Below are 25,965 nucleotides of genomic sequence, written 5' to 3'. Positions count from 1 at the left end.
ACCTTGCTTGATACAGCAGTGCTAATCAAAGGCGCTTTAGGGAGAACAAAGAGGAGGGTACAAAACGAAGTCACCTCCACAAAAAAAAAAGAATGCATGACTGAAACACAGGCGGGTGCCACGCAAACTTGGGAGTCAAAGAAGAGAAATATCTTTCCTAGTTTGATATATGGAAAGTAGATGGAAATTGGAGCAAACCGTGATCAAAAATGGCACTAGCAGGAGGGTACAATCATACTTTGAATTGTATGCAAATGGTTCCCAGAAGCTGGACCCCTGATTCGCTTGGAAGACACTCAGGCTAATGAGGATATTATCATCTCTCGATGCCACACTCAGGGGCATGGCAGGATAGCACTGATGTCCTGATTTTTGTAATATTGAACTTCACCTTGATTAACCTGCACTTTCCTTGGCTATTGAAATCTACCAGAGTCCCTGGCTCATGCACCAAGTCTGGGCTGTTTGCTGTGGAGCGCTGCAGGTTGGTATTATAGGGATTATGGATTGCTATTACAGGTTCCAGCAGCAGGTCATTCCCAGGGCACTCACCTATGGCAGTGGTGAGGAATGAGACAGTTTCAGTTTCTTTTCCATCGTTGTAGATGGCCAAGTGCCAGATGCCCGAGTCCATGTACTGGATGAAGCCTGTGTCGTGTGCGGTGATGGGCATGAGGCTCCGCTGCATAGCCACAGGCCCCTCAAGACCATGGATGTCTTGGGCCAGGAGCCGCCGCCCATCCAAGAGCTCCACAAAGTCAAACTGCAGACAGAAACACCGAAAGTGAGAAAGACTGATGGATGGACCGCAGACACGCCATTAGAGCGACACATGAGACTTGAGTGCTTTCAGACCTATTTATAGCAGAGCATCATTTGGTCTGCATGAATAACTCATCTCTCTAGAAGAGCTTGAGTTAAGTCTCGGCAACATCGTGGTTGGACGGGTTCTGATAATTTCATAGTCCACATATCTCATATAAAAGCCTTGTTTAAGACTATTAAAGTCAAAAAATGGAAGCTGTAGGAATAAATGTAAACTTAGTGTTTACCAAATAACATCTGCAGCGATTTGCTTCATATCAGTGGTAACTCAATGAATACCAATGAGACGGCATTTCATTTTCATCTCCATAAGAAGGGAATCTTGACTCATCTGCCACTCCATGTGTAATCAGTCGCAGCGTGAAAACTCCAGTCTAGATTATTTTCTTTGAAGTAAAAATAGAGGAAAGAGGCAACCCTAATCTTTAGACTGAAAAGTAAATTGCACTGGACATTAGTGCAAACACAAATCCCGCTATGAGCAATTTGTTGGACTCCAGTTGCATTTGCAGCAGAAATCTAAAGTCTGTGAAGCAAGCAGTCAGACGTGATTAATAACATGATAAATCTCAGTCTATGCTACACATAGATGGAAAATTAGTGTAAAGAAAAATCTCTCTTTCTTGGCCCCTGAGCCCCATATCTGTGTGTGATTCATTGATGGTATTGAACCTGAAAGAAATCTGCCATAAATCCTTTGTGCAACAAAGAAAGTGATTCATAATACAATGGGAAAAAATGTATGAATTGGTTTGTATTCATGACACGCTTGTACATGGTTAGATAGATTCTTTTTAAACAATATACCAATTTATATTCCACTGTGGCGGAGGGGGAAGAGAAAAAGAATCTGGATTCTTACTAAGCAGGCCGGATTGTAAATTGTTTCGCACGACATCGCATTTTATAATTTACTATTGTCTTTGGCAAACAAAATGTAACATCCTATAACATGATTTTCAACAGAACACAATGAAACACGCCAACTCAAGGCACCCAGAACATTTAAATTTCAAACTCTCTATTCATATGCACAACAGAATATAATACATCTACTGTACTAACAGTGTGAGCAACACTTAAGTATTTCCCACCTGTGTGTGTGATGGAGGAAGGCCTCTTCTTCCATAGATTCCCACTAAGGCATCTTTGCTGAGGGACACATTAAACTTCAGGTACATGGGATGATCAATGAAGACCTGGGATCTCCAGAAGATACCGGGGGGAATCTGCTGGGCGACCTTGCGCCCCACGTCAATCTCTCCCATATCTATATAGCTGTCATCTGGGAACAAGCTGTCCAATTTGCCTGCATTGCACACAAAGTAAATCGGTCAAAGAGATCACACCATTAATCCAGCATGTGGAGGGCAGAGGGAGTCAGTCTGCTGAAGCATGATAGTCTGACCATATCACAGATATTCAATCACGTTGCTGACAGCCGGAGAATAAATATAATGAATGAATCCCTCTGGCCGCTGCCAGCAATTCCAGACACAATTCCAGGAGAAGGAAGAGACAAATATCAGACTGGACACTGGAAATATCAGACTGGTCCTCAAATAAATTCCAGTCTTGTTTTATGCTGATTAGTCCGAAATGGCAAAGAAATATGCCATTTCAGACTAATCAGGCAGCACTGACATCCTTCTATTAAACTGGGGATCAAATATTCTCATTTTGTTGAATTGAAATAAAATTAACAAAATAAAAGTATTTTGAAACATATGGGGAGGACATGCCACAAACATACATCAGCGTTCAGACCGTGTTAGCATGACGTGATAAAACATAAAACTGTGGATATAGTAGAGAGGGATGTCTAAGCCTACTACATGTTCAGGTATGGTCCATATGCTCTGTAATACAACTCATATTGGACTCCGAGGTAACGGCAACATCTGTTTGCCCTTGTAGATGAGCTAATTTCAGCGGCAATGTCTACTAAAGCCGGCATCCTTACAAACTACCCCCAGGACTTGGTAGCAGACACGGTTTTAGGTTACACATGGCACACCAGATGGAAGTCTCCTCAAAAGTCCATCAGTGGCAACGGTTATTTCAGAGTAGACAGGACACACTCCCCGTCTCCCAGATTGGGGCTTTACATAATGCTACAGCACACAGGCTCATTTTCCACATGTTGGGGAGCGAGTGTATTTATGCAGCACATTAATGGCGTACTCATCAGGCTGTTTAAATAAATCATAAGCCGAGACCAGTGATAATGGCCCTCATGGTTAAATAAATGGTTTTTGTTGTGCAAGCTAAAAAAACTAAATGCTCTGGTGGAAAGACAAGACTCAGAATAGGTAGGACGACACGGAATTTCAACACTGTACACATTTGCATCACCTTGATAAAACATTAGATTGCTTGGGATTGTTTCTGGTGACAGCGCCGCCAAATGAAACTTATTTAGAAACCTATGGCCATTGATTTCCTATCAGCCGCGGCTGCCGTGCAGAGGCCAGGCTTTGCAGTAGTCACGCTTGTTGTTAGCTAAACACACTTTCTGATGTCTGGTAAATGAAAAAGACAACTCCTGGATTCATCTATATGGTAATAACCCCAGCTTCTACCTATTGTAGTCTGCTGGTGGCAAATCACATGGCTAAATCTGGGCCCATTTGTTCAAGAGTAGAGTGGAGCAGAGCAAACTTTCTTTGAGTCGAGCAGTTGGTACCGTGGGGTGAGCACATGCTTTCTTCGACTGCCAGGAAAGGCAGCACACGAGCTAGGAGATGAAAGGATCACATCCGTTCTGAAGGGGACAGAGTGGCTAATCCCCCTCCAGCCCCTGGATACTCAGTCCCTTAAGCTGTACCATTTTCTCCCTCCAGGAACAAATAAAACTTCCCACTTACAACAACTTTCGCAGGATTACAATGCAGATCTCGCTGCATACCATGGAGACGAGCGAGCACAATGTGGAACCGGATGACAAAATAACAACAAACTTGCATCATGGGCTCTGAAATGTCATCTGTAAACTTTAAGATTTGAAAAACTTCTCTCCCATTTCAGCTTCTTCTGTTCTGATGTGGGCACAACGGGGAGTCACACAAATCACACAGAGAAACGAGCAGCTCCAAGTATTATTTAGGAATGAGATCATGTGTACATGTTAAAAATATTCTCATAAAAATTGCACTTACTGTCGTCTTTTCCTTTGCGGTCATGTATTTCCAAACCTGTGTTGCCTAGTGGCGGCAAGCTCAGGTCTGTAGGAAAAGGTAGGCCACTTGTATTGTCCTCTGACAGCTGGTACAACTGTCTCTGCATGGGCTGCAGGTGCCAGTTTAATCCAAAAAGGTGCATGGCTGAAATATGAAACAGAAAACCATCTCAGAATTGATTTATGAATAATTTAAATTCATTTTACCTAAGCAGAAAATTATAATCTAATGAAATTAAATGCAACCCCCAATACTCTAATGTAGCTATCAGACGTTGTCGAGTCTGTAATTATCCGAACGTAACAGCTGTGAGATGGAAGAAAGGAATTAAAGTGAATAAGGAACAATAGATGGTTTAATGGTTAATGGCATTTTCTCAAAAGTGCTGAGCAGTAAGTCACGAGATGAATGCTATCTTGACCCCATGGGACAACATCCGTGTCACCACACCAGCATTGGTTTCGACTGGTGCGATTTTCCAGACCCCAATACGTTTACATTCCTCTGCAAAACTTGGGGACAAAGGGGAAAAAAACACATCAGCACGGAGACACCAGGGGTGTTTCAACATGAACACGCCAGATGAAGCACAAGGATATTTTACAAGGTCGACAAAAGAAATGTCCTTTGGAACAATGGCAGCAGAGCGGAGGACAGAGGAGGAGGAGGGGCTGACCATGACAGATCACCAATAAGAGAATGGACAGGGCGAGCTTAGCAAGGCAAAAGCCAACCTGGAAGTCAACAGTCAGCAGAAAAGGCCCAGTAACTCAATATAGCTATTTTATTGTTGGTTCTCTTAAGCTCCTCAAGCAAATAACCACACAATTCAATTAGAAAGAGTGAACTTATCTGACCGTTTTAGGCCGAAGCTGGGGGTACGACCGCTGCAGTCCAAAGTTGCTTTCTCTAATGCTGTTACATTTTTTTCTTTCAAAAGAACATAAACTACTCATGTCACCGAAAGCATTTCAGTGACAGTTTGAACAAAATAGATAAAACCTTGGGTTGCTGAATGCGCTGAAAGACATAAAACTTTGTGCGACTTAAATCTGGCAACACACTAATACATACAGAGTTTTAACCCACATTTTATTTATTTTTTCTTTGGTTTAAAGGTAAAGTTGTTGCATATTTTAATTTGGTTCATTTAGGTAAACTGCAGTCGGACAAAAACAAAAGTCTAAGGGTCTTCTGCAGTGTTTTTGTTGGGAGGGATGGTATACGTGAGGAAGTATTGAGAGAATGCCCATGACTGAAGTCCTTAAAATACAGTTTTTGCTTTAAGAATATTCACAAACACTTGATATAAGTGCATACAACACTTCCTGCAGCCTCATATCTGCCATGCTAAGCAGAAGAGAGACGTCTTCAATGAGGCACCAGACAACGAAATAATGAATCTAATCATAATGAGGAGGATGGTATTTATATTTTACTATTTATAAAAAAGAAAAACGTATTGAGAGGAGACAGATGTGCAGCTCAAGTTGCAGATTTTGAGAATGACAGCTAAAACCTCAAAGGAAAAAAAAAAAGGAAATGATTTTCCTCATTAAGCGATAGATATTTTATTAAATCTCTCCACTTCAAAATCATAGAACCTGAAGAGGTTTGGTAGTCCGGGCTCGGCTTTTAACTACAAACTGACTGTGAACGCACAACAGAACATGGCAGCGACAGATCAAACAAAGCAGTTCTCTTTTTTTTTTTTTTTTTTTCAAAGTGGAAGTGGATGCTTTCATATTTTCATGATGCACACCAGATAAACAGTACCAAATGTTCACTGAAATATTTACATGGATGTGGGATCAAAGATAGGTAACAACTGTGCGCTTATCAGGCATAAGAGGACACAAACATTCCCTAACAGGATGAAAGTTCAGCCGCAATACCAGCATCTGTTCTGCGCCTGTCCAGTGTTTGTGGAAGTGGCTGTGTCAGTGGAAGGCAACCAGAGGAAAGACAGATGGCTTTGTTTGTCATTTTGTAAGCTGCGGAAAGACATTCCTTTTGATTTGTAGCACTACATTGACTGGCAAAATGGAAAAAAAAGAGTCAGTGTATGTGGCTGAACGACCGCAAAGTCACCAGGCAGGGTGTCGTTCCAAGTGTCCTAGTAATCACGTCTTTGTGAGGCCCGTTCTTCATCCCATCCATCCCAGAGGCCTCTAATGGAAAATGGTTGAAGAGCCTCCCCCTCCCCTTCCTTAAAGATTTACTTCAGCGCCTTCGTGGTATCTATGATATGCAGAGCATTGGACCTGAGCCAGAGAAGAGCATCCTAATTTTGTTTTGCTTGCCTTCCAAACTTTGCTAACACTGTGCAATGACACTCAGACGGCTGCTGCAATTGGCTGCAAAATAAAGACAGGTTGGTAGGAATAACAAGGTGCTTCTAATGAGATGGCCACTGGCAGTGACAAGCTGTGTCTGTGTTCCAGTGATGCCACTGACCTGTCAAGAGTACTGCACTTTATAGCATTGCCCATTTTGTCCTGAGCACATGTTGTGCCCTCCTTTCACTTATCTCTTGGCAGGAAGTTGGGTCACGCCATGTGCCAATTAGGGAACACAGGTACTATAGTAGAATACTTCTCAGCCAATCTGAGAAAGTCAGAGCTTATTGCTGTGGGTCATCTGCCACAGCAATAACCACTTCTGTCCTCTGATCACAGCACTGTCTGACTGGAGCGCAGTTCGAGGGAATCTATGATGAGAAGACCCCTTTTCTTATCTTGCTGTTCGAAATCATAAAATGCTGAGAGCGTCTAAAAAAGACTATTTCTAAAAGACGGCACAGAATACAGTCTACAATATATACTTGGACTGAAACATGTTTCACTCGTATGACTAACCAGTCCCCTTTTGAAAAACTTGATGAAAGGAGTTAAATATGGAAGCCATTTGTGGTTCACGTCTTGCCAACAGTAACTACATATTCACCTTCCTATGGTCTATTTGTAAATCACCCCTTTCTGCAATGCATCACGTTGAGGGTGATTTTAATTACGTGCATTTTCCAGTTTTCAGGTTGAAGCAAATAAGTGTCACAGTCACACTTCTTTCTTGCACGACATCATTCAATGTAAAAAATTTAAAAAAAAAAAAATTAAAAGCAACACTAAACAGAGGGACTTGAAGTCAACACTTATGTGTATCACCACATCTTTAGCAACAAGCAATGTCTGGTTTTAGAATTTAGATAATATTCTCATTTTGTTGAATTGAAATAAAATTATTTTCTAAAAACATAGATTTTGAAACATATGGGGAGGACATGCCACAAACATACATCAGCGTTCAGATCGTGTTAGCATGACGTGATAAAACATAAAACTGTGGATATAGTAGAGAGGGATGTCTAAAAATTATAAATCTGGTGAGAATTAACTGTAAAGAATTAATAAATTAACACACACATTAGAAATCAGTTTCTGAGACATGTACGATCCCTGGATTCCTGTAAAAACAAAAAAAGTTACAATAACATTAATATAACTGACTTGAATTTGTGGGGTTTTTTTGTGTTTTTTTTTAAGCCTTTTCATACTATAATATTATCCTGTAACACTGATTAAAATACATAGATATTTTAAATGAAACAAACTGACGCAGCTGGAAATCAACTGGCTCTGATTTGCCTGTACAGCTTGGCATTAGTTCAGTTAGTTTCGAGATCAATGCCAACGAGTATTTTACATGAAACCCTCCACTGGGTTTTCAAACCTGTCACCAAGACTTTGATAACTGTAGAAACGACGAGACAAGATGTACCTTTATCGATCCGCTGTAGGGGAAACTGCAGCACAGTGTCCAAAAACTATTATCTACTACTATCTGTCGCAGGGTTCGGCGTGAGTAAAAGCCTTTCTTGAGCGTGCGTAATAATTTTGTTAATGAATGTACTGTATGTAAACATGATCCTCGGATCAGATTCTTGTACTAATATATAGCCAGCGTTTCACTGCTGCGCTCTTGGCAGCTGTAGGTGACTATCACATTTTCACTGATTATTTGGATTGATACTGGGATGTTTATTGTTTTAATGGATGATTCCCAGCAACATTAAAGCAGCTATTGTTTGGCATCCCCTGCAGTACGATGTCCCGTTGACACATTTGTGTGACAAACTGTTGTTCTGAGAGAAGCACCAGTATGCTGAAATATCACTGCTGTCTAGCAGCCCTAGCTGGGGAAGCAGCTGTGCATTATGACATGTAAATACAGTGTTTTCAGTGAATACTGGTTATCAGTGCGAGCGAAAGCAGAAAAAATACATTTCTATTTATGTAATTATCTAGGAATACACCTGTTTATTTATTATAATTATAAAAAAGCAAGCTAATCTTAACATCAGCTTTTTGAATTAGAATTTAATCTGTCATTAGGATAGTAAAAACAGACAAAGCGGTATTCTGAAGCACTGAAAGACAAACAGGTAATATCTGTGCAGCCAAGAAGCCTTTTTCTGGGTTGGCTGATCATGGTGTGAAAATTTTTCTGGCGCCCAACCTCTTTGTCCTTGGCTAGATACCCAGGGTGAATGGAAGTGAACACAGGAGGATACTGATGACCTTAAAATGAGGAACATATAACAAATGTGCAAATGAGCAGGCGACCACCGAGAAAATAGTGCCATCTTAAACTCCCGACCTTTCTGCACTTCAAAACGTGCCGATTTACGCAGCTGTGCAAAAAAATAAAACTGTGCTGCAAGTCAAAACATCTGTCATGAGGCATAATTGGGTTCATTAGACATCTCACCCAGAGTTCCCAATTACAGGCCTCAATAATTAATTGCACTTGAAATTAAATGTATTTTCTCATCAGCCTTTAATTAAATACGGCCCTCGTTCTTGATTGGAAATTCCGAACTTAGGGTGAGGTTTGGTCTCCAACATGTTTACTTGTGGTGCATCGGGATATGGTCTGAGTTTTACAGGGTATAATTACATAGTCTGATTATGCGCCATCAGGCTGATGGGGCTCTTTGGCTTTTGGCCAGGTCCCAAGCAGAAGACACATACTGTATCTCTACATCTTCAGCCAAATCACACTGCTGATGATGAAAACAAAGCAAACTGAAACTTGCTCCCATCCACCGCTACCCATTTCAACTAGCTAGATATGTAGATAATCACCATCAGCAGCAACAAGTTGATTCATTTTTAAAACCAGCACTGTTCTGAATTTCTAATGACACCATTTAAATGGCTCTGGTGACAAAAAAAAAAAAGAATAATCAGATTTTAGTTCGTTTGGCCTCAAGGAGAAGCAGAAACGATAGCTATTGAGACTGTTACAGCCAACTGCATATCTATAACAAATGTCCTCAATGAAGAATTAATTTATCTCCCTGATGAAGGCCACGCAGACGGATCTGTCTTTTCTTCCACCGACTTCATGCAAATGAACTACAACGTTCTCACCATCCCTCTATTTGAATTATTTCTTTTTATGTGTGGGGCTGAATTCAACGTTGTAGCCATTTATATGTTAAGCAGGCATTCACAGTCAATCAGATGTGTATTATTTGATAATATATATTAAATAGAAGTGTGTATTCACTCCTTTTTTTGAATCTGTAACAACGGGCTGGGCAGAACTTTCATTACTTTTGACAAAAAGGTGCTGCCAGCTCTTCAACAAAGGCAACAAAGACGTTCAATAATACTCAAAACCACACCTCAGACATACTACCTGTTTGACATTTCTCTCATCTCACTGCAGGCTGGAGACCCGATGACTTGAACCGTGTTACTCTTTAAAATGTTAACTGTGTTATCGCTTGGTCCCTCTCTTTTGGTGTTATTCATCCCATGCTCATCCCCAAACCAGTTCCTATCTGAGCTAAAATATTCTGAAGCTCCTCAAGTGGCAGCAGATGCTACTGTATTGTTGGTTACTGTAAACCTATGAACTTTCAGGTGAGCTTTTTTTGTTTTAAAGTGATTTTCTAGTCTTATTGATTTGAAGATGAACTGAGCAGCATTAAGTGATTGCCAGAATTGTAAAAAAAAAAAAACGAACAAACACAGTTAAGTAGAGCACCAGCCGAAAGTTTGGACAAACCTTCTCATTCAGTGGTTTTGTTAAGGGCAATTTGACCAAGAGGAAGAGCGATGGAGTGCTGTCATCAAAGCAAAATATAAAACATATTCTGGTTTGTTTACTACATAAATGTGTTCCTTCATAGATGTCTTCAGTATTAATCTACGCACAATGTGGACAGTAATACAAATATTAGGGGTGGGACTTTAACGCGTTACGATTAATTAATTACAAAAAACGCAGAACTTTTGTCAGTGCACGATTTCCTGGTACGCTGATTACACTGATGCACACGTCAGAGCTCGGCTAACGGCTACCAAAATGGAGGAATCTGGTGAAAATATGTTGCTATGACTGATGGAAGGCAAATTTTATTAAAAAACTACCTGATGGGAGCCTTGATAAAAGCGAGGTTTTGTGCAAATTGTGCAAAAAAAAAGAGTTTGCATACCACCGAAGCACTTCAACCCTACAGTGCCATCTAAATGCAAAGCATGTTGCAGCGAGCACAGAAACCGCCAGAGCTGTTAGTGCTAGCAGTTCCAGTCCGAGAACGGACAAGACATGTCGGCAGCCCAAACTTTTTTTTAAACTATTTAAAGTCAATAATGTTCTGGAAAAGTACTTAAAGTACTTAAAGTACTTAAAATGGCACTTTAACTTCAGGTCTGTTCGGTTTTGGCCAGGGATGTTTTCTTTCTTTTTCTACTGTTTTTTTTCCAGACATTAAAAGAGCTTAAGTTTACAGTATTCATGTCTACTCGTGTCTATTATTTGATTCAGTCGTCCACTAAAACCCATTTAAATTCAAAAAATTTTGCTTCTTGGGGCAAATATTGTTATGCGATTAAAAAGTGATTAAACAAGATTAATTAATTACAAAGCCTCTAATTAATTAGATTCATTTTTCCAAACCTAAAAAAAAACATATAAAACTGTTTGAATGAGGCGGTGTGTCCAAACTTTTGACTGGTACTGTATGTCTCTGAGCAACATTGAGAAACCGCATCACACAGTGAAACTTAAAAAAGACACCTACACGAATGTTAATTTCGCTTTTTACTTTTCATATCGTGATGCTTCTCATGGCCGTTAACCAGCGAAGTGCCGCGTAAACGCTTTGGTAAACAGGAGACTCTATGCCCAGATATGAATGTCAATCCCTTAGAGGATGACAGCCGTCAAAATGAGCAGAACTGATTTAATAGCATAACTTAGCAGATAGTCCTCACCCAGCTGGGACCTGGAAAAGCTCGTCAGGGAATCTTAAATCAAATAAGATGAATATTCTAAATGTGCAGTCCTCTCTTGTGTGATGGCAGATGTCTTTTTAATTTATTTCCCATCCAGCCTATTCACAAGAGCAAGACGCTGGATCGCCCATCTGCAGATTGAGCCAGCCCAATCTATGAATGATAATGTTTCTTCGGACGAGCTGTGTGGGCGAGGAGTCAATCTCTTGGTCCCTATGTAACTACGCTCATATAAGGTGCAGAGGACAGATTCAACACTATTAAAACGGATGATAGAAGGAATACAATAGAGCATGGACTCATCTAGTGTCTGCGTCTAAGTGAGGGGTGGGGATGGGGGCGGATCGGTAGAAGTGCCCGTCCTGGTGTGTGTATAGGAGCGTCAGAGGTGACTCACCGATGAAGTAGGCTAACAGGAGCAGCAGTGTTACTGAGATGAGGATGGCACTGAGAGCAGCACATTTCCAGTTGCAGTGCTTATAGGGCTTCTTCAGGCTGAAGGCAGGTCGAGAGAAGGTGTTTCGAGGCAAAGGGCGCGGGGGAGGCGAGTACACCGTGCTGGACGTCAAAGGGTATCCCGGTGAAGTTGTGCAATACATTGGCGACGTTCCACCTGGTTTGAACAAGAAGTGCCTAGGAAAAACACATTTCCCCGTCAGTCTTGAGAGAAATTTCTCGGGGATGTCTATCACTGTAAGAGTGTAGGTTACGGTCTATCCAAGTGCAGTCCCTTCCGCTGGTAAGTAATTCAGTTTCCAAGCACATTCAACGCTGTTAACACAGTCATCCTTCTGCTAGATTAGTGAGAATACTAAAGCATACTGGGTTGGAACAGTCTGAAGTATAAATCAATATTAAATCTAATTTACAGGACTAGTGACCGCAGCTGGCTCTTGTTTACGTATTCATGCCAGTGTGAGAAGAGTAATTTCCCGTAACCATGTGTCAAGGCTGTCCAGAGGCGAGATCCGCTATATGAGGCTGAAGCACGGAGTTGAACAGATTTATTCGTCCTTGAAGAACATGGCTGCCTATCTCAGGAAACATGTGTATAGCTACCAAGTGATCAGCCCATCAGAGAGCCAGTGGCAGCGGCACTGTTGTCAAGGCCATTTTTACTGACAAGTTTACAAGAAGCTCTTGAGAGACAGTGACATGAACGTGATTGAATGTCATATTACAATGTATGATGTGGAAAGTCACTGAGACCATATCTTATTTATAAATATCTCTGACATATCCTATTCCAGCAACAGGAGATAATACGGGCAACTGTGTTTCCTAAAGCGGTCACATTTAACATTAATCAAAAGGAATACAAGCCAACAATGTGACTTAATGCAAATTGTTAGTTGTATTAAACAGGGAAGGGACAAATACAACAAGGATTGTAACACTGCAAGGAGACATACACTGATGATTGACAGCGTTTCAAAACAGAGGACGTTTGATGGAAAAACAGCGCAGGCATCAATTGTTTTCATAGGCAAAGCAGATTCTGAGAGTAGCCTGAGCCAGATAGCAAACATGCAACATACCCGTCGTTGTACGTGGCATCGTGGCGTGCCGATGCCAGAATGTCCATCTCAATGAGGTTGTCCTGTAAAGTCTCTAGGAATGTCTGCTTTGCTATGTTTCTACACACAAGTGGAAAGATGGATATGAAGCTAGTGTGAGATGTCCGTGCAAGAAATACAGTATGTGATTACCAAGCAACATCAACAACTGACAAATGGAGATCAAAATGGACGCATGGGACAAAGAAACCAAGGCCCTTATGGAACTACTTCTACAAAGGTGTGAGACAAATAACATCTAAGTCTACCCTTATTTGGACTCTGCCATACCTTGTATTGTAAGAGCCCTGCCCTTCTCTGCAAGCGTCTTGCTCCTCTCTGATAAACATTAGTGTATTCTGGCTCCTTTAAGGTTGTGATTGGAAGAAAACAATGCATCACTTAAAAATGACAACCTGTAAGTTTAAATCAGACAAAAGAAACTTCTTTTTCTTAATTCCTGTAACTCAGCACTAAAGTTTCATTGTTTTTTTGTTTTTTTCGTGGTATTCTTTACTTGCAGCAGTTTTTTATTTAATGGTTGCAACAAAAAAATAAACGAAAACACATTTTCAGCATTTCGAAGTTTCTACAGTTTCATGCCTTATTTGTGAAAAAAAAATAATAAAAGAATGCACTGCCCCCTATGAGAGCGCTGTTCCATAAGGGAAAAACTGCAGCAATGCCATGGAGCAATGAACTGTCCACATGCAATGGGCAGGCTGAACACATTCAGTGGTACAAGAGAAAAGCCTTGTTTTTGATCCCTGGCCCTCCGAGGCCAGCAGTGAAGTCTGCCCATGGTCTCACTAGCTTTTGTTCTTGGGAAGAATGCAACTTTTAATGAAGAGAGGGATGCTTGGCAGAAACTCTGAAGAAAATGGTGAAGCTGGAACGAGGCAACCAAGTGCTGGCATCTCTCCAATGGCAGAGCAGGATAAAATCTACCAGAGCAGAATTTATCAGGGCCATTTCACAATAGAGGGCCATTGTATTATTATTAACTATTAAATGTAAAAATGTAATATTTCAGGGTTGGCGTGCGTAGAATAGAGAACTGGATCTTTGGTTGTTGCTCCTTTTTCAAAGCAATAGGTTATAAAGACTACATATGTGGTTTCAGCAGTACTCTTGCCTCCCCTCACCATCTGTTTTCCTCTCCACAGGGAGTACCTGTGCAGGATTAACCGGAGCTGGATGATGTGTAATCATTCATTACACAACTAACTGTCCATCCCTTATACCAGTTGAAATTGATTCTCATTTTCCTGTTGACTGAACCGTCTCGCAAAAACTGGAGCGAGGGACAATAAGTCTTTTCAGGACGGGTTGCTTCACTATGCCAAATTAGGTATTAGCTATTTTCCTGTCAACAACAGCTTCATGGCGACGTACTGTATTTAAATATGTTGATAGATCAGTGGTTTACCAAAGTGGGTGCTGCTAGATTTATCTTATCATTTGTTAATATGCATATATAATATCCAAATCATCGTATTAAAATATAGGTTTCTTAAATACAGTTTAATAAACACAGCTAAGCTACAGCTAATTATCCGACAACTCACAGTTTCCATTAGTAGCACACAACGCTTTCTGGCCAGGGCCTTATTTCTTTCAGCCCGGCATTCAGAAATACTGTGACCTTCAGACCGAGTGATGAAAAGATTTGACACGGTAAAGGGATGAAAGAAATGCTGAGACATCTCGGGCCTCGTCACAGTCCGAGGTGACTGAATCTGCGCTGTCCGGCTAAACTGAAATCGGTGTGAACAGTTCTTGGCTAACAGCTTAACAAGATGGATATCGATCATTGTCCAACAGGACCTTCACTGCGGTTCTGCGTCTGCCCAACATCACATACAACGAGAAACCACTGTCAGTGGTCACAGCTGTGGGATATGTGCTCTCTCCCTACAGAGCGTGCACAGCATATTATTTTATATAATAACGCTTTAATAAATAATGTTTATCTACTAGGTAGAGGGAAAAAATGTGATTATTAGGAAGTAGAGATAATTCTGCCGTGCCATTCTTGATTTCCCTCCACCTCACAATAAGACCAGCTGGAGAAATACCAACAGATATTCCCTTTGTTCCAATAACACTTGACAGATCTACTTCACACAAGGGCCTCCTATTGAGAACTGTGCTAGAGAAGTGAATGCTGATTAATATGAAATAAATAAAACTCAAGGCTGAAGTGGAGGAGCTATGAAGCCTGCTCACGGGAGCCTGAATGTAATTTTGCATTATCCAACGTGATTATAATTACTCTCACACTGTTTAAACTCAATAGCTTCCACTGCTAGGGCTGCTAATATTAGACGAACACCCAAAAGCAGCACTTTTCTCTTGTTTGCCACAGAACCATGTTCATCACAAACGTAGGCCTTCGCCCCTGGCAGGATATTTCCCATTTTATTGCTTTGCTCCTTGTTAGCGCTGTGGTAATTTAATCGAGCGGACAGCGTGAAAGCTGAGTTCAACGGCCTCAGCCCAAGCTCAGTCTTACAGATGTCAGCATGTCTATACACTGTCAGGGAGACGCGTTACACTGTACCTTGTTTCCAGGGGGATGTTGCTGTTGAGGAGCCAGTTGTCCTGTGCGCTGCCAGAGTCTTGACCACTGGCAGGACCCTCAGGAGGAGCGGAGCTGTCTGTGGGCGCGGGACTGGGATTGCTCCGCGGTGTGTAGTTGCCCCTGTTCAAGGAGTTAATGGAGGCTGCATGGTGCTGATGATTGGGCGAGTGGGAGTGGGAGAGTGGTAGAGGAGGCGTTCGCAGCCGAGAGTGATTCTGAAAGACTCCGTCTGAAAGCGGAAAGAGGAAGGAAACAAATGTTACAGCCCATACTAATCATTTACTGTTTGTTTTGAGGCACTTTTGAGTCTCGGTTACCTTTCGAAGGCACCACCACAGGATCACAGTCTGTTGCTGACACAGCAAAAGAACTGCAGATCCGTTGAGGATGCACGTTCCAAAAGATTTGGGTGAATGTGCTAATGTGTGTTTGTGTGCTGGCTGCTTAAAAATCCACTGCTTATTTTTGTGCCTTATGTTGTTATTTCAACTCGGCGAGGCTCAACAATGCGGATGTCGAGTGATAGTTTCAGCAGCAGCAAATAAATTAACACCTAAACTAACAACTCCTTTCACTGACAAGCCTTTACAAAGCCCTTACACGAACAACTCTTTAAAAAAGGCCCTCTTCTCCTCATTATTTCTCCAAACTGATCTCTATCAGAATGTCCTCTCTGCCTCCCACAGAGACTTGTGACAGTTTACTCAGATCAGACGCTGGCTCCTGAGTAAACAGATGAGCTGGCCTCACGCTGAATCTTCACCGAACCAAATCTTAAGCATTTTCCGGTTCCCCGTTTAGCCACCTTGCTCCGCTCTCCACTTCACTTCCACATCCGAGGCAGCTCAATAGAAGCCGGCTTAAGATCCGAAACTGAATCACGTACAACCGGCCATTATCAGATTTGCAACGGTCAACCTGATTAGAAGCGATTCCGGCGGTCATGTACCATTCCAGAGCTTTTAGCAGCGAAACCTGCCTCTTTCTTTCTCTTTTCTAAGTCTCCACCAACAGTTGTCACTTTACATCAGAGGATTGGAAACTGTTAGATATGAAGCCTAGAAGAGGAGATTGTACCCTGTGGTCTCATACTCACTATTTGATACTCTCTGCACTTCACAAGATAGAGGACCGATGTCTTTGTGCGCTCTGTATCCATTTATTTCCACATCTGCTAAGCCATTCATCAATCAATGAACTGCCGGCTTTACACAGAGTGGCTTTTCTTTATAGCTGTAAGCCTCCTTTATTTCACAGATATCCACAACACTAAATTGCCAATTTACACCAGAGAGAGCCGAATACAGACACACACAAGGCTTATTTAGTATAATCAGCTCCTTCATTAAAGCGATACCTACTCATGCCAGTCAAGAGGCTTAGAGTCAATTCAGAATTTTTAAGGGTCAGAAACATGAAGCCGCGCTTCATCGCCTGTCAATCAGAGCGAGTTGAGAAACTTTTGAGGTGCAACACTGGCTGCACAGAGAACACAGCGTTCAGCCCCGGTGCTTAATGGTACCCTGGAAAGTCTGGGCGAGGGCTATTTGTGTTCAGAGGTAGCATGTTCATGAAAGGGTTTAGCGAGGAAAAATCTAGAAAGAAATCCATAAACGTGTCTCTTTCTGTAAGGATTCACAAAAAAAAAAAGTATTTTACACAGACTCAGTTTTACAGTGCTTCAGTCTGATGTTTCTATTTATGTCCTGTGCAATACATTAACCATCAACAACAAAAAAATAATGAGTGCTAATTTTCACCTTCAGACTGCCACAGAATCCACCTTATTTTACTGGAGGAACGGCGCTTTCTCATTTAAAAAGAGGCTGTTATATCATGCATTCGTTGCACTGACAGATGGTCCAGCACTAAGTTCTACACTTTTGCGCAACGCTGCCATCGTAATTAACTGAAACGCACCACAGTTCCGATCAACAGCAAAGTTGTCAAACCGCACGGTTGTTGGTGACCTCCCTCCTGCTCAGTAATGTACCTGATCCCTAAAGCCATTAATACGGTTATGCTAATTTGATACAGGAACAGCAGAGATACGCGGAGACATATATCACGAGGACATGTGCACCAGTGCTCCGGTGGTGTGCATTTACCACTCAGTAAACAAATACTCCACTTCCCCACAGCATGACGATCGAGCCAAATGTGGGGCAACGAGCACTTCATTGTGTTCTGGAGGCACACGTGCTTGAAATACGTGTTAAGAGTCAAGCTATAACCTTTAAAATTACCACAACATTGAATCTGTGCACATCAGTTTATCATAAACCTAGAAAGTCTAAGTGTATTAAGCATATTTTTAGATGTTCCTTTTATTTAGATCATCGCCTGCACAGAAGAGTATCATAAGTGGAACTAGTTGTTTAATTACCAAGACCATAACATCAGTTTTGCATAAATTCTGCAAATGAATACACACTGTGTAAATACATGTAGTAGTTTAATATGCATACAGTAGTTTAATATAATATATTAATTATAACATAATGTCTGAAATATCTCTATTAACGAATATTACAAAATGTACATAAAATCACATATATATGACACATATATATGACATTCAGATGTATTTTTGTATTCAACAACATAGTTTTAATAAGTGTTAATTAATTAATTAAATAATATTATTATATTAAATATATTCTTATTTAAAATTAATTAGTAAACTGACGAGCTGATTATTAAACTGCAGAAAAAAAATTTGCCTACTTAAACATACAACAAATGTCGTTCTTGTACCAACTATAAGATAAGTGTTTTGTTGGCTCAGTTGCAGGAAAGAAAATTAAGTTTCAACACAATCTACTTTTAAATCATGTTTCCCACTGCAACGGGGCTGACTGCGGTTTACTGATGCTTTATAATTATTCAGTAATTATGCAGCATAACAAAGTATAAAGTTAAACATCATTATCCATGTGCAGTCCCTTCCAACTGCTTTATTATCTTCGCAAAAGTGTTGCTAACCCTCCCTGCTTCACCGGCCGTCGTATTTGCATATAAACCATCACCCTCATAATACAGAGGAGCACATGTTCTACATAAAAAGAACAAGATAAGCATTTCATCGAGATTTAAATTCGGTACCTGACGGTACATACGCTTGCCCTTGTCCAACCAATAACACTTTAACAGCCAGGTAAGTATTCACGGTTATTTTTGTGTAGATAAACAGAAAGCAAGAGGGCTGGTTATGAGACAAAGCGCAGGGCAACGCGACCCCCGCAGATGTGGTGATTCAGCAACAATTATTCACTACTACACTAAAGGATGGAAGCAAAAATAAATGGTTTTCTATTGACCTCTCTGCACAACAAAATTGGCAAGAAAGGGAGAGATTCATTTGTTATCAGAGAGACAGAGAAGGGGGACTTGGCTACAATAGCCGCAGCCTCACATTCAAAACAGAAGCCTAAAGATATCCATTCAGTCTGGGAATGCGAGGGATTCATTTTTCTTTCTAACAGATGCATGTGCCAGTTAAGACCTCCTGATGCTTTTCTAGACAAGTAATTAAGGCAACTCCACTTCATTAGCGAGGACCTCACCCCCCACCCTGTGAAGTAACGGGGATGGTTGTGTAGTGGTAAGATGTTATAATAGCTGGGAGACAACAAAAAAAAAAAGAAAAGAAAAAAAAAGCCTGCTACTTATTGATGCTGTTTTTCACAAACTGATGCTAAAGATTGAATTAAAGATGAAGGTTTAGCTTCAAGGTTTTTGTTTTCTTGTAAAAAGCAGAATATTTCAAACACCTTAAAATATTTAAACCTATTCAAACATACTTGCTAATCTTTTTATTGTTTTGACATACCTGTGCATCTCATAAACTAAAGACAAACAACCTGTCCCGTGTACAGTTTGTGATTATTGTTCATTGCTGTTAATATATGGGATTGAACAGCCTTGGTAATTGTACATTATATGCTCTCATAGTGTTCTATTCATAAAAGGTTCATGTTAAATTGATGCAATGCATTTATTATACTATATACAGACTGTATGATTCTTTGAGAGGCTGTATTATAGTACATTTCAGGAAGTACTGCTAAAAAATGTGTACGATCCAACTAGACCAACAGCTAAGATTTGATTATACGAGAGTAACTTTTCTTGTTTCAGCGAATTCACACACCAGCTGTCGGAGCGGCGCAACAACAGAAACTACTTGCACGAAAGATTAGAATTTGTAACGAATGGGTCGTTGGACAGAAATCCTGTTTCTTGGACTGCCTTTCTGCAAAACACCGACTCGTCAGTAATAATGCCACTCCACAGCCGAGAAGTAATCCTGAAAATCTCACCCTGCACATCAGCTGCTGTTTGTCCCGTTGGACTAAAATCAGCAACAGTAGCCATGGAAACAGTTAAATAAACTGTAATGCAGCAGGAAATCTAGGTGTGAATAGAGCTGGCTGTTTACATGGAAAACTGTCCAATTAAAACTGAATAAATCCACTAAAACGTACAATATATGACGCGTAAATCATTACGATTCCTTCACTGGTTGTCTTCTTACAAGAAATATGTTTCAGCTGGATGATTTTGGCCTCGTTTGGTTTATTACGGAGACTTTTTTGCCGCTCTGTGCAGCATCGAGGGAGAGGTTCTATTTCTGAGCAAGGACAGTGGATAAAGTCCGCAGCACTGATGGTTACACCTGATGAAATACTGATATGACATGCCCCGAACACCCGATCAACGCACTGAGGTGTAAGCCATTCGATACAGAATTAATCAAAAGCTATCCAGTGCCCATATAAATCATTAAATTTTGCTTACTGCTACATCCCCTACGGCTAATCACAAGAGCAAAATTTCCAGTTGAGTAGCATTTGTCTATAAAAATACAAATAGAATTTGTCATGAAGGCAGTGAAGCTGCACTCTCTCCTGGCTCTCTGAGGCTGGTTCTCTCTGCTGGCCCTGCTGTTTCTTACACCATTAGAAAAGTCTGAAGGGAAGAGACGTGGGAATTCTAGCTGTCTTTCCTGGACTGATTTGAGAGGTAACAGGTACCACAAACAACACATGGTGGGTGTATCTCTGAGCTTCTCCACTGGTTCTCTCTATGGGCGAGGGGGTAAAGCGCCTCCTGAATGCAAATGTGCTTCACTGTCATTACGAACTGGGGGAGAATTTTTTTTTTTTGACACGTGAAACCAGAACTATTTTCATATTATATATTTAAGTAGAATTATACCATAAGCCCCTAGTAAAACTTCCAAGATAAAGTAACAAAAAAAAAAATCAATTTAAAAGGTTTACCACAGCTTGCAACCACATCTATTAGGACCAGCGCTGGCATATGTTTCTCTCCCCCTTTCTGAGATCTAATGGATTTTCTGTCATTCTTGGAGCTGCCTTAGCAAGAACAAGACAAGTGGTTATGTATGCTCCGTTCTGTATGTCACTCCGCTGCATATCCATCAAGAGCTTGAAGATTTTGTTAGAGGGCACAGATGGTCCGCAATTATCATACAATGAAAGTAATGCATCTCAATTTATGTCAATGAAAAGAAGATGTGTAGGTATGCAAAATGCATTATCCATGGTCTCTGCGCTCTGACGAACAGCGAGTTGAATGGAACTGGACAAATTGTCTGTTGACTCCAGTCCATTGATTATATCAACATCAAGAGAAACAGATTCCTTTTGATATGTCAACTCAAAACTGGAAACTTGCGTTTTCGGAAAAAAAAGGGGCATGCTGTCGTGCGCGAGCGCCATGTGCTACTCATTAAATTATTATTTAGCCTCAGATACTTTCATTCCTCATGGTGTCTGTGGCTAAATTACTTTCTGGTGTGACCTCTTTTAACCACATTTCCCCCAGTCCTTGCCGACGCAGGGGGATGATTAAGCAGTTCAAATGAAGACTTATTTGAATTCACACACACAGCCACGTCCCCGAGCCTTCTTCACGGCTCAGCATTCCTGCTTGGTCAGCTGTGAGGTGGTGGTGGTGGTGGTGGTGGTGGTGCACTGGCCTTTTCACCAGGGAGCCCGGCCGCACTGAAAGCCAACACCGGCCGACCCCATGCTGCTTTGCATTAAGAGATGCTAATGCCGCGAGGTTGCAGTGTCTCAGATCTTTCGGCTCAGCATGGCAGCGGGCTCTCACTGGCAGTCTCCCCAGGAAGAAGCCCCTCAGAGAAAGCCTTGGGCCACAGTGAAACACATGCTTCACAAAAGGACTGTAGGCTTCAGCGAGCAGTCTCATCAGCCTTGGAGAAACCATTGCTCAATGTTCTTAGGAATGAAAACACGGATAAAACACACTGCAGCCTTGGAGGTTACTAATGTGAAAGCATTCACGTCTCCACAATCCAGCGGAAAATTCCTCCATGTGGGCTCAGAGATGATCTTAAGCAAATATAATCCGATGTGATAAAAAAAAAAAAACACCTGTTTTCCAGTGTAATGGATACACTCTGAGCCAATTATTTTAGACATACCTATTTTCTGTGGTTGTTTACTGACAATAAAAGAAGCATATTCCTCCCAGAACCATGTCAACCCCAATTTTAAACATTTCTTCTATCACTGACCTGCATGTCAAAAAGATCTGATTTGATATTCAAGTCATTTTTTTCCCCAGTGCAGCTTTTAAATTACCTTTTTTTTTTTGCTTAATTCCCATTTGCATTCGGCAACACGGAGCCTTAAACCGAAAACATAGGAATTCCCTTTTGATATATTCAATTACAATTTTAGGAATTTTTGATTATGCGTGCTGAATCTATGACACACTCTATTTAGCTCAACCTAGTTTTGTCACCTTGTGAATATTAGATTTATGTAGCTCAAGGTAACAGCGTCACTGAACAAGTTTTAATAAAGTCATTTAATTTGGGTGAAACCAGCCTGGATTGAGAAAGTTATTTAGTTACATATAATATATTCTTTGCCCCTAAAAAGAGAGCATTGTGTTGCTCGCTGTGGTGAAAAGATTCAACCGAAAAACACAAAATGACCCAGAATACAATAAACTAAATCACCATGCTTTTTAAAATAAAAACACAAAGAAACTTTCTTAACTCATTAGGTGGTTTAAGTGAACAACGCCTGGAGGCACTTTCCTGCTCTCTTTCCTAACATAATTGGCTCCTTACTGCCAAAGATTTTCTATAATTAAACAGAGAAGAATCTCAAAACAAAGCTTGTTTTGCATGAACCTCCAACGCCAGCGAGGCGAAAGGTCCTCGGCATCGACAGTCGCGGCAACATCCAGCGTGCTGCTTTTATGTTACTGAGATATGAGATTGGGGAAAGGCCTTGCTCCCATTAGAAAGAGCCGCACAAAACTTGCTTTACTTTGCAACTCACAATGAGTCTTACAAAGCCTGGGGATGGCTAAAGCAGCAACCAGAGCCATTCCACCTCACTCCTCTCCTGACAGCCTGAGGCCAACCTAAACGATGCACCTATGCAAATCAGCGTCATTGTTATGAGACAAATCTGCCGCAGTAAAGGCCAGTCCCCCCACCCCACCCATGTCCCCTTAAGCACAGTCATGTCACTGCTGGGTGACCAGCGTGTTGCTACTCAGAATATAGCGGGGGGGGGGGGGGGGGGATTTGCGATGGGTTTAATAACTCATTCTCGGGGCTTTCTGAGCAGGCAGCTGAGGCACTTTGGAGTTTGATGTAACTCAACCCTTTGGGTAGTTAACTTGTAAGCTCGATCAATTATTTAGGGCATTTTATTTTGTTTTGAGTTTGCTGCTCCAGTGGCAGAAGCATGTAGCGGCGGTAGTTGACAGGCGTTCACAATCCAAGTCCATGAGATTCAGCGTGCAGAGGCTTACTTGTGGGATACACATCCGCCATAAGTTGAATGACACATTTCATAACATCATGTAGATGGATTATTAACAAGAACATCTAGCTTGCGACATTTCAAAGCATGATGTTTTATGACAATGATAATAAATGTTATCCTGAAGTCAGCTAGAGGGAAAACTTATGTTACGTCTATGCATTTTTCATACGCCATGTAGCGAGTGTTTGTGGCACTATAAACATTGAATTAGTGAGAACAAAGGCCTTTCAAGTCAGTAATGAATACACAAGAGTCTATGAACCTACAATAATCACTATATGGCGACAAATAAGTAATATACGATGAACAACATTTCACCCCAAAGACCAGCCAAACAAGACTATCTGCCACACAGCCCATGGCAAATATAATCTCCACAATAATTAAAGGAATAAGTTAACTACTACTATAACACATTTTGACTGCTAGTAGATATACTGTCCATGTTACACAGTCACATAATTTTTGTCCACTGTCAACACCGTGCTAATAGCTCAGACGCAAATGTCACTCTGTCAGTCTCAATGAGTGTTAAGTCAACAGCAGGAGACAGTGCTTTTCATGAGGAATAACTAGCTGACATGTTTAATGAGAAACCACAGAGAGAATCTTCACACCTAATCTAACTCAAGGAGCACGATTTTAGCCTTCTTCAACACTAACTCCAGGCGAGTCAGTCTCTACAGTGATATATGACGATGCAGCGGGGACTGCACTGCACCTGGTGTGAAGTAACTGTCTTTACTTCCTATCCGAGGTGGAGAGGTTGCATGCAAGCAGAGCAAAACCTATAGAGGGATTGCAGATGGTTACTCCCACCATCAAACACTGAAAATGAAGAGAAATATATGTGACAAATAACTCCCGCTGAATCAAAATCGTCCATCTCTTTGAGCGAGGCTCTGAACTTTGCAGACCTCGCTTCAGAGAGTTCTGTGCATTTCCTCAGGCTACGTATTGACTCAAAGTTTCTACTTTCTCTTGTGGTGCTCAGTAAAAAAAAAAAAAAAAAAAAAGGGACATATTCTTGCCCATAGCCGTTTGCATGGCCTATTACACAACATATCCAGGAGCAGGAGAAGGTTAACCTCCAGAAAGCAACAGTAGTTTGAAAACCAACTCACCATCAGCAGTTGCAGTGGCAGGAGCATACGGGTTCCCTGAGCCAGTTTTAACTAAGAATGAATTGGGGCCAAACTCATCCTCAGAGTCAGAGTCCTGGGCTGGCTGAGCCGCACAGTTACCTAGCAACCCTCCCTGGTTCTCATTGGCTGCAATGGAAGGGGGAGGGTATGGGAGCTGCTCAACAGGGGAGGAGGAGGCGGATGAACAATGCAGCGGAGGACCTGTGGACCACAAACAGAGACAACACATGGGGGGGAAATGAAACACACCCAAACACAGGCAACATCACACAGGAGCAGAACACACACACACGCGCTCAAACACACACACACACGTGCGCGCTCACACACGCACACACACACATGCAAGACTTAACTCTGACACTTCAAAAACAAACGGGGACACATCTGCCTTTGTCTCCGCCACCTCACCCCAGCTGGGAAGAACAATATAAACAACTGAAATGACTTTGAGACAGAATAGAAAAGGAGGAAGCCTGGCACTGGTTTAGACAACTAAAAACAACAAAAAACCTTTTTGGGATGTTCAGTGCAAAAAATATAAATCTAGGTTATAGTCGTCAAATGTAAACACATATACACACACTTGGAAACATATGCATACCATGCAAGAGCATGCAAACCAGACACTATAAAAACTAAAAATGTAAATTCTAGACTCTCCCACTTTTGATATTCTTTGTCCAGCAGTCCCTCTCCAGACTACAAAAACCACCCGTAGATTTAAAGCCATGCACTGTTCAGCACATATACGAATTCCCAGTTATGCTGTCCTTGTTTAGACCCCCACCTGTGGAAATATATACAACTCCTGCCAGTCAAGAAATGAATCCAACCTGGCCCAGCCCCTCCTATTTCCCCAGCACATTGGGTGCATTTCAGCTTTTTCTCCTTGTCAGTAATATAAAATGCCCCCGTGATCAGACTGGACGTTCACCTTTACAGCAGAATATAAATGATTTAAAGTCGGGGTAATTTATGGGCCCTTGTCATTCTTCGGTATGCAACCCAAATTCTTACATGGATATCACACAGTTGCTTCTTTCAAGGCTTATTGGCTCCAATCTCATGCTGTCAGTGAATGTTAAATCTCCACACAGATCTCCTATTAATGTGTGATTAACTTGTGATGCAGCTCTGTGCCACGCTGAAAATTGAGCACTTAAGTAACGTGACTACGGCGCACCGAGCCATAAGTCTGCTGCTCTCCCCGTCTTCCCATCGAGTCCTTCGTTCTTGATGTTGAAATTCCTGCTGACCCGACTGTCATCCATCAGGAGAGATGAATTTCCTCTAGCGCTGTAATGATCCCTGAAGAGTATTAAAACACGACTCACTGACTCGCATCTAATTAGGAAACAATTAGTGATATTAACATATCAGCCACAGCCCTAACACACGCAGTAAATGTCCGCTGCCCTGGAGAGTCACAGTTTGTGCTTTCAATACACTTCAAACCCCACACTTCATTTCTTTCAGAGCCTTCTAATGCCGGTGCAGTAATGGCTGCAGAGGCACAGTGGCCCTG

General features: G+C 41.4%; 1 protein-coding gene across 2 annotated transcripts in view; it reads right to left on the bottom strand.

Annotated features, from left to right (window-relative positions):
- tenm4 (teneurin transmembrane protein 4) overlaps positions 1-25,965 on the bottom strand; it is a gene marked incomplete at its 5' end in the record, with an annotated part of 105,299 nt that overhangs the window by 58,871 nt on the left and 20,463 nt on the right. The window contains 7 exons of one of the 2 annotated variants that reach the window (XM_084558989.1): positions 553-763; positions 1,920-2,134; positions 3,984-4,148; positions 11,709-11,944; positions 12,850-12,948; positions 15,431-15,680; positions 24,417-24,638. In XM_084558989.1, coding sequence (XP_084415115.1) covers positions 553-763; positions 1,920-2,134; positions 3,984-4,148; positions 11,709-11,944; positions 12,850-12,948; positions 15,431-15,680; positions 24,417-24,638 — 1,398 coding nt within the window. The remainder of the gene's footprint in view (positions 1-552; positions 764-1,919; positions 2,135-3,983; positions 4,149-11,708; positions 11,945-12,849; positions 12,949-15,430; positions 15,681-24,416; positions 24,639-25,965) is intronic. The other variant, XM_084558990.1, reaches the window with a different exon arrangement.

The sequence above is a fragment of the Chelon labrosus genome (assembly GCF_963514085.1).
Source record: "Chelon labrosus genome assembly, chromosome: 13".
Classification (NCBI taxonomy): domain Eukaryota; kingdom Metazoa; phylum Chordata; class Actinopteri; order Mugiliformes; family Mugilidae; genus Chelon; species Chelon labrosus.
Note: the sequence above shows the minus strand (reverse complement) of the source record. Positions and strands in the feature narration are given on the sequence as shown.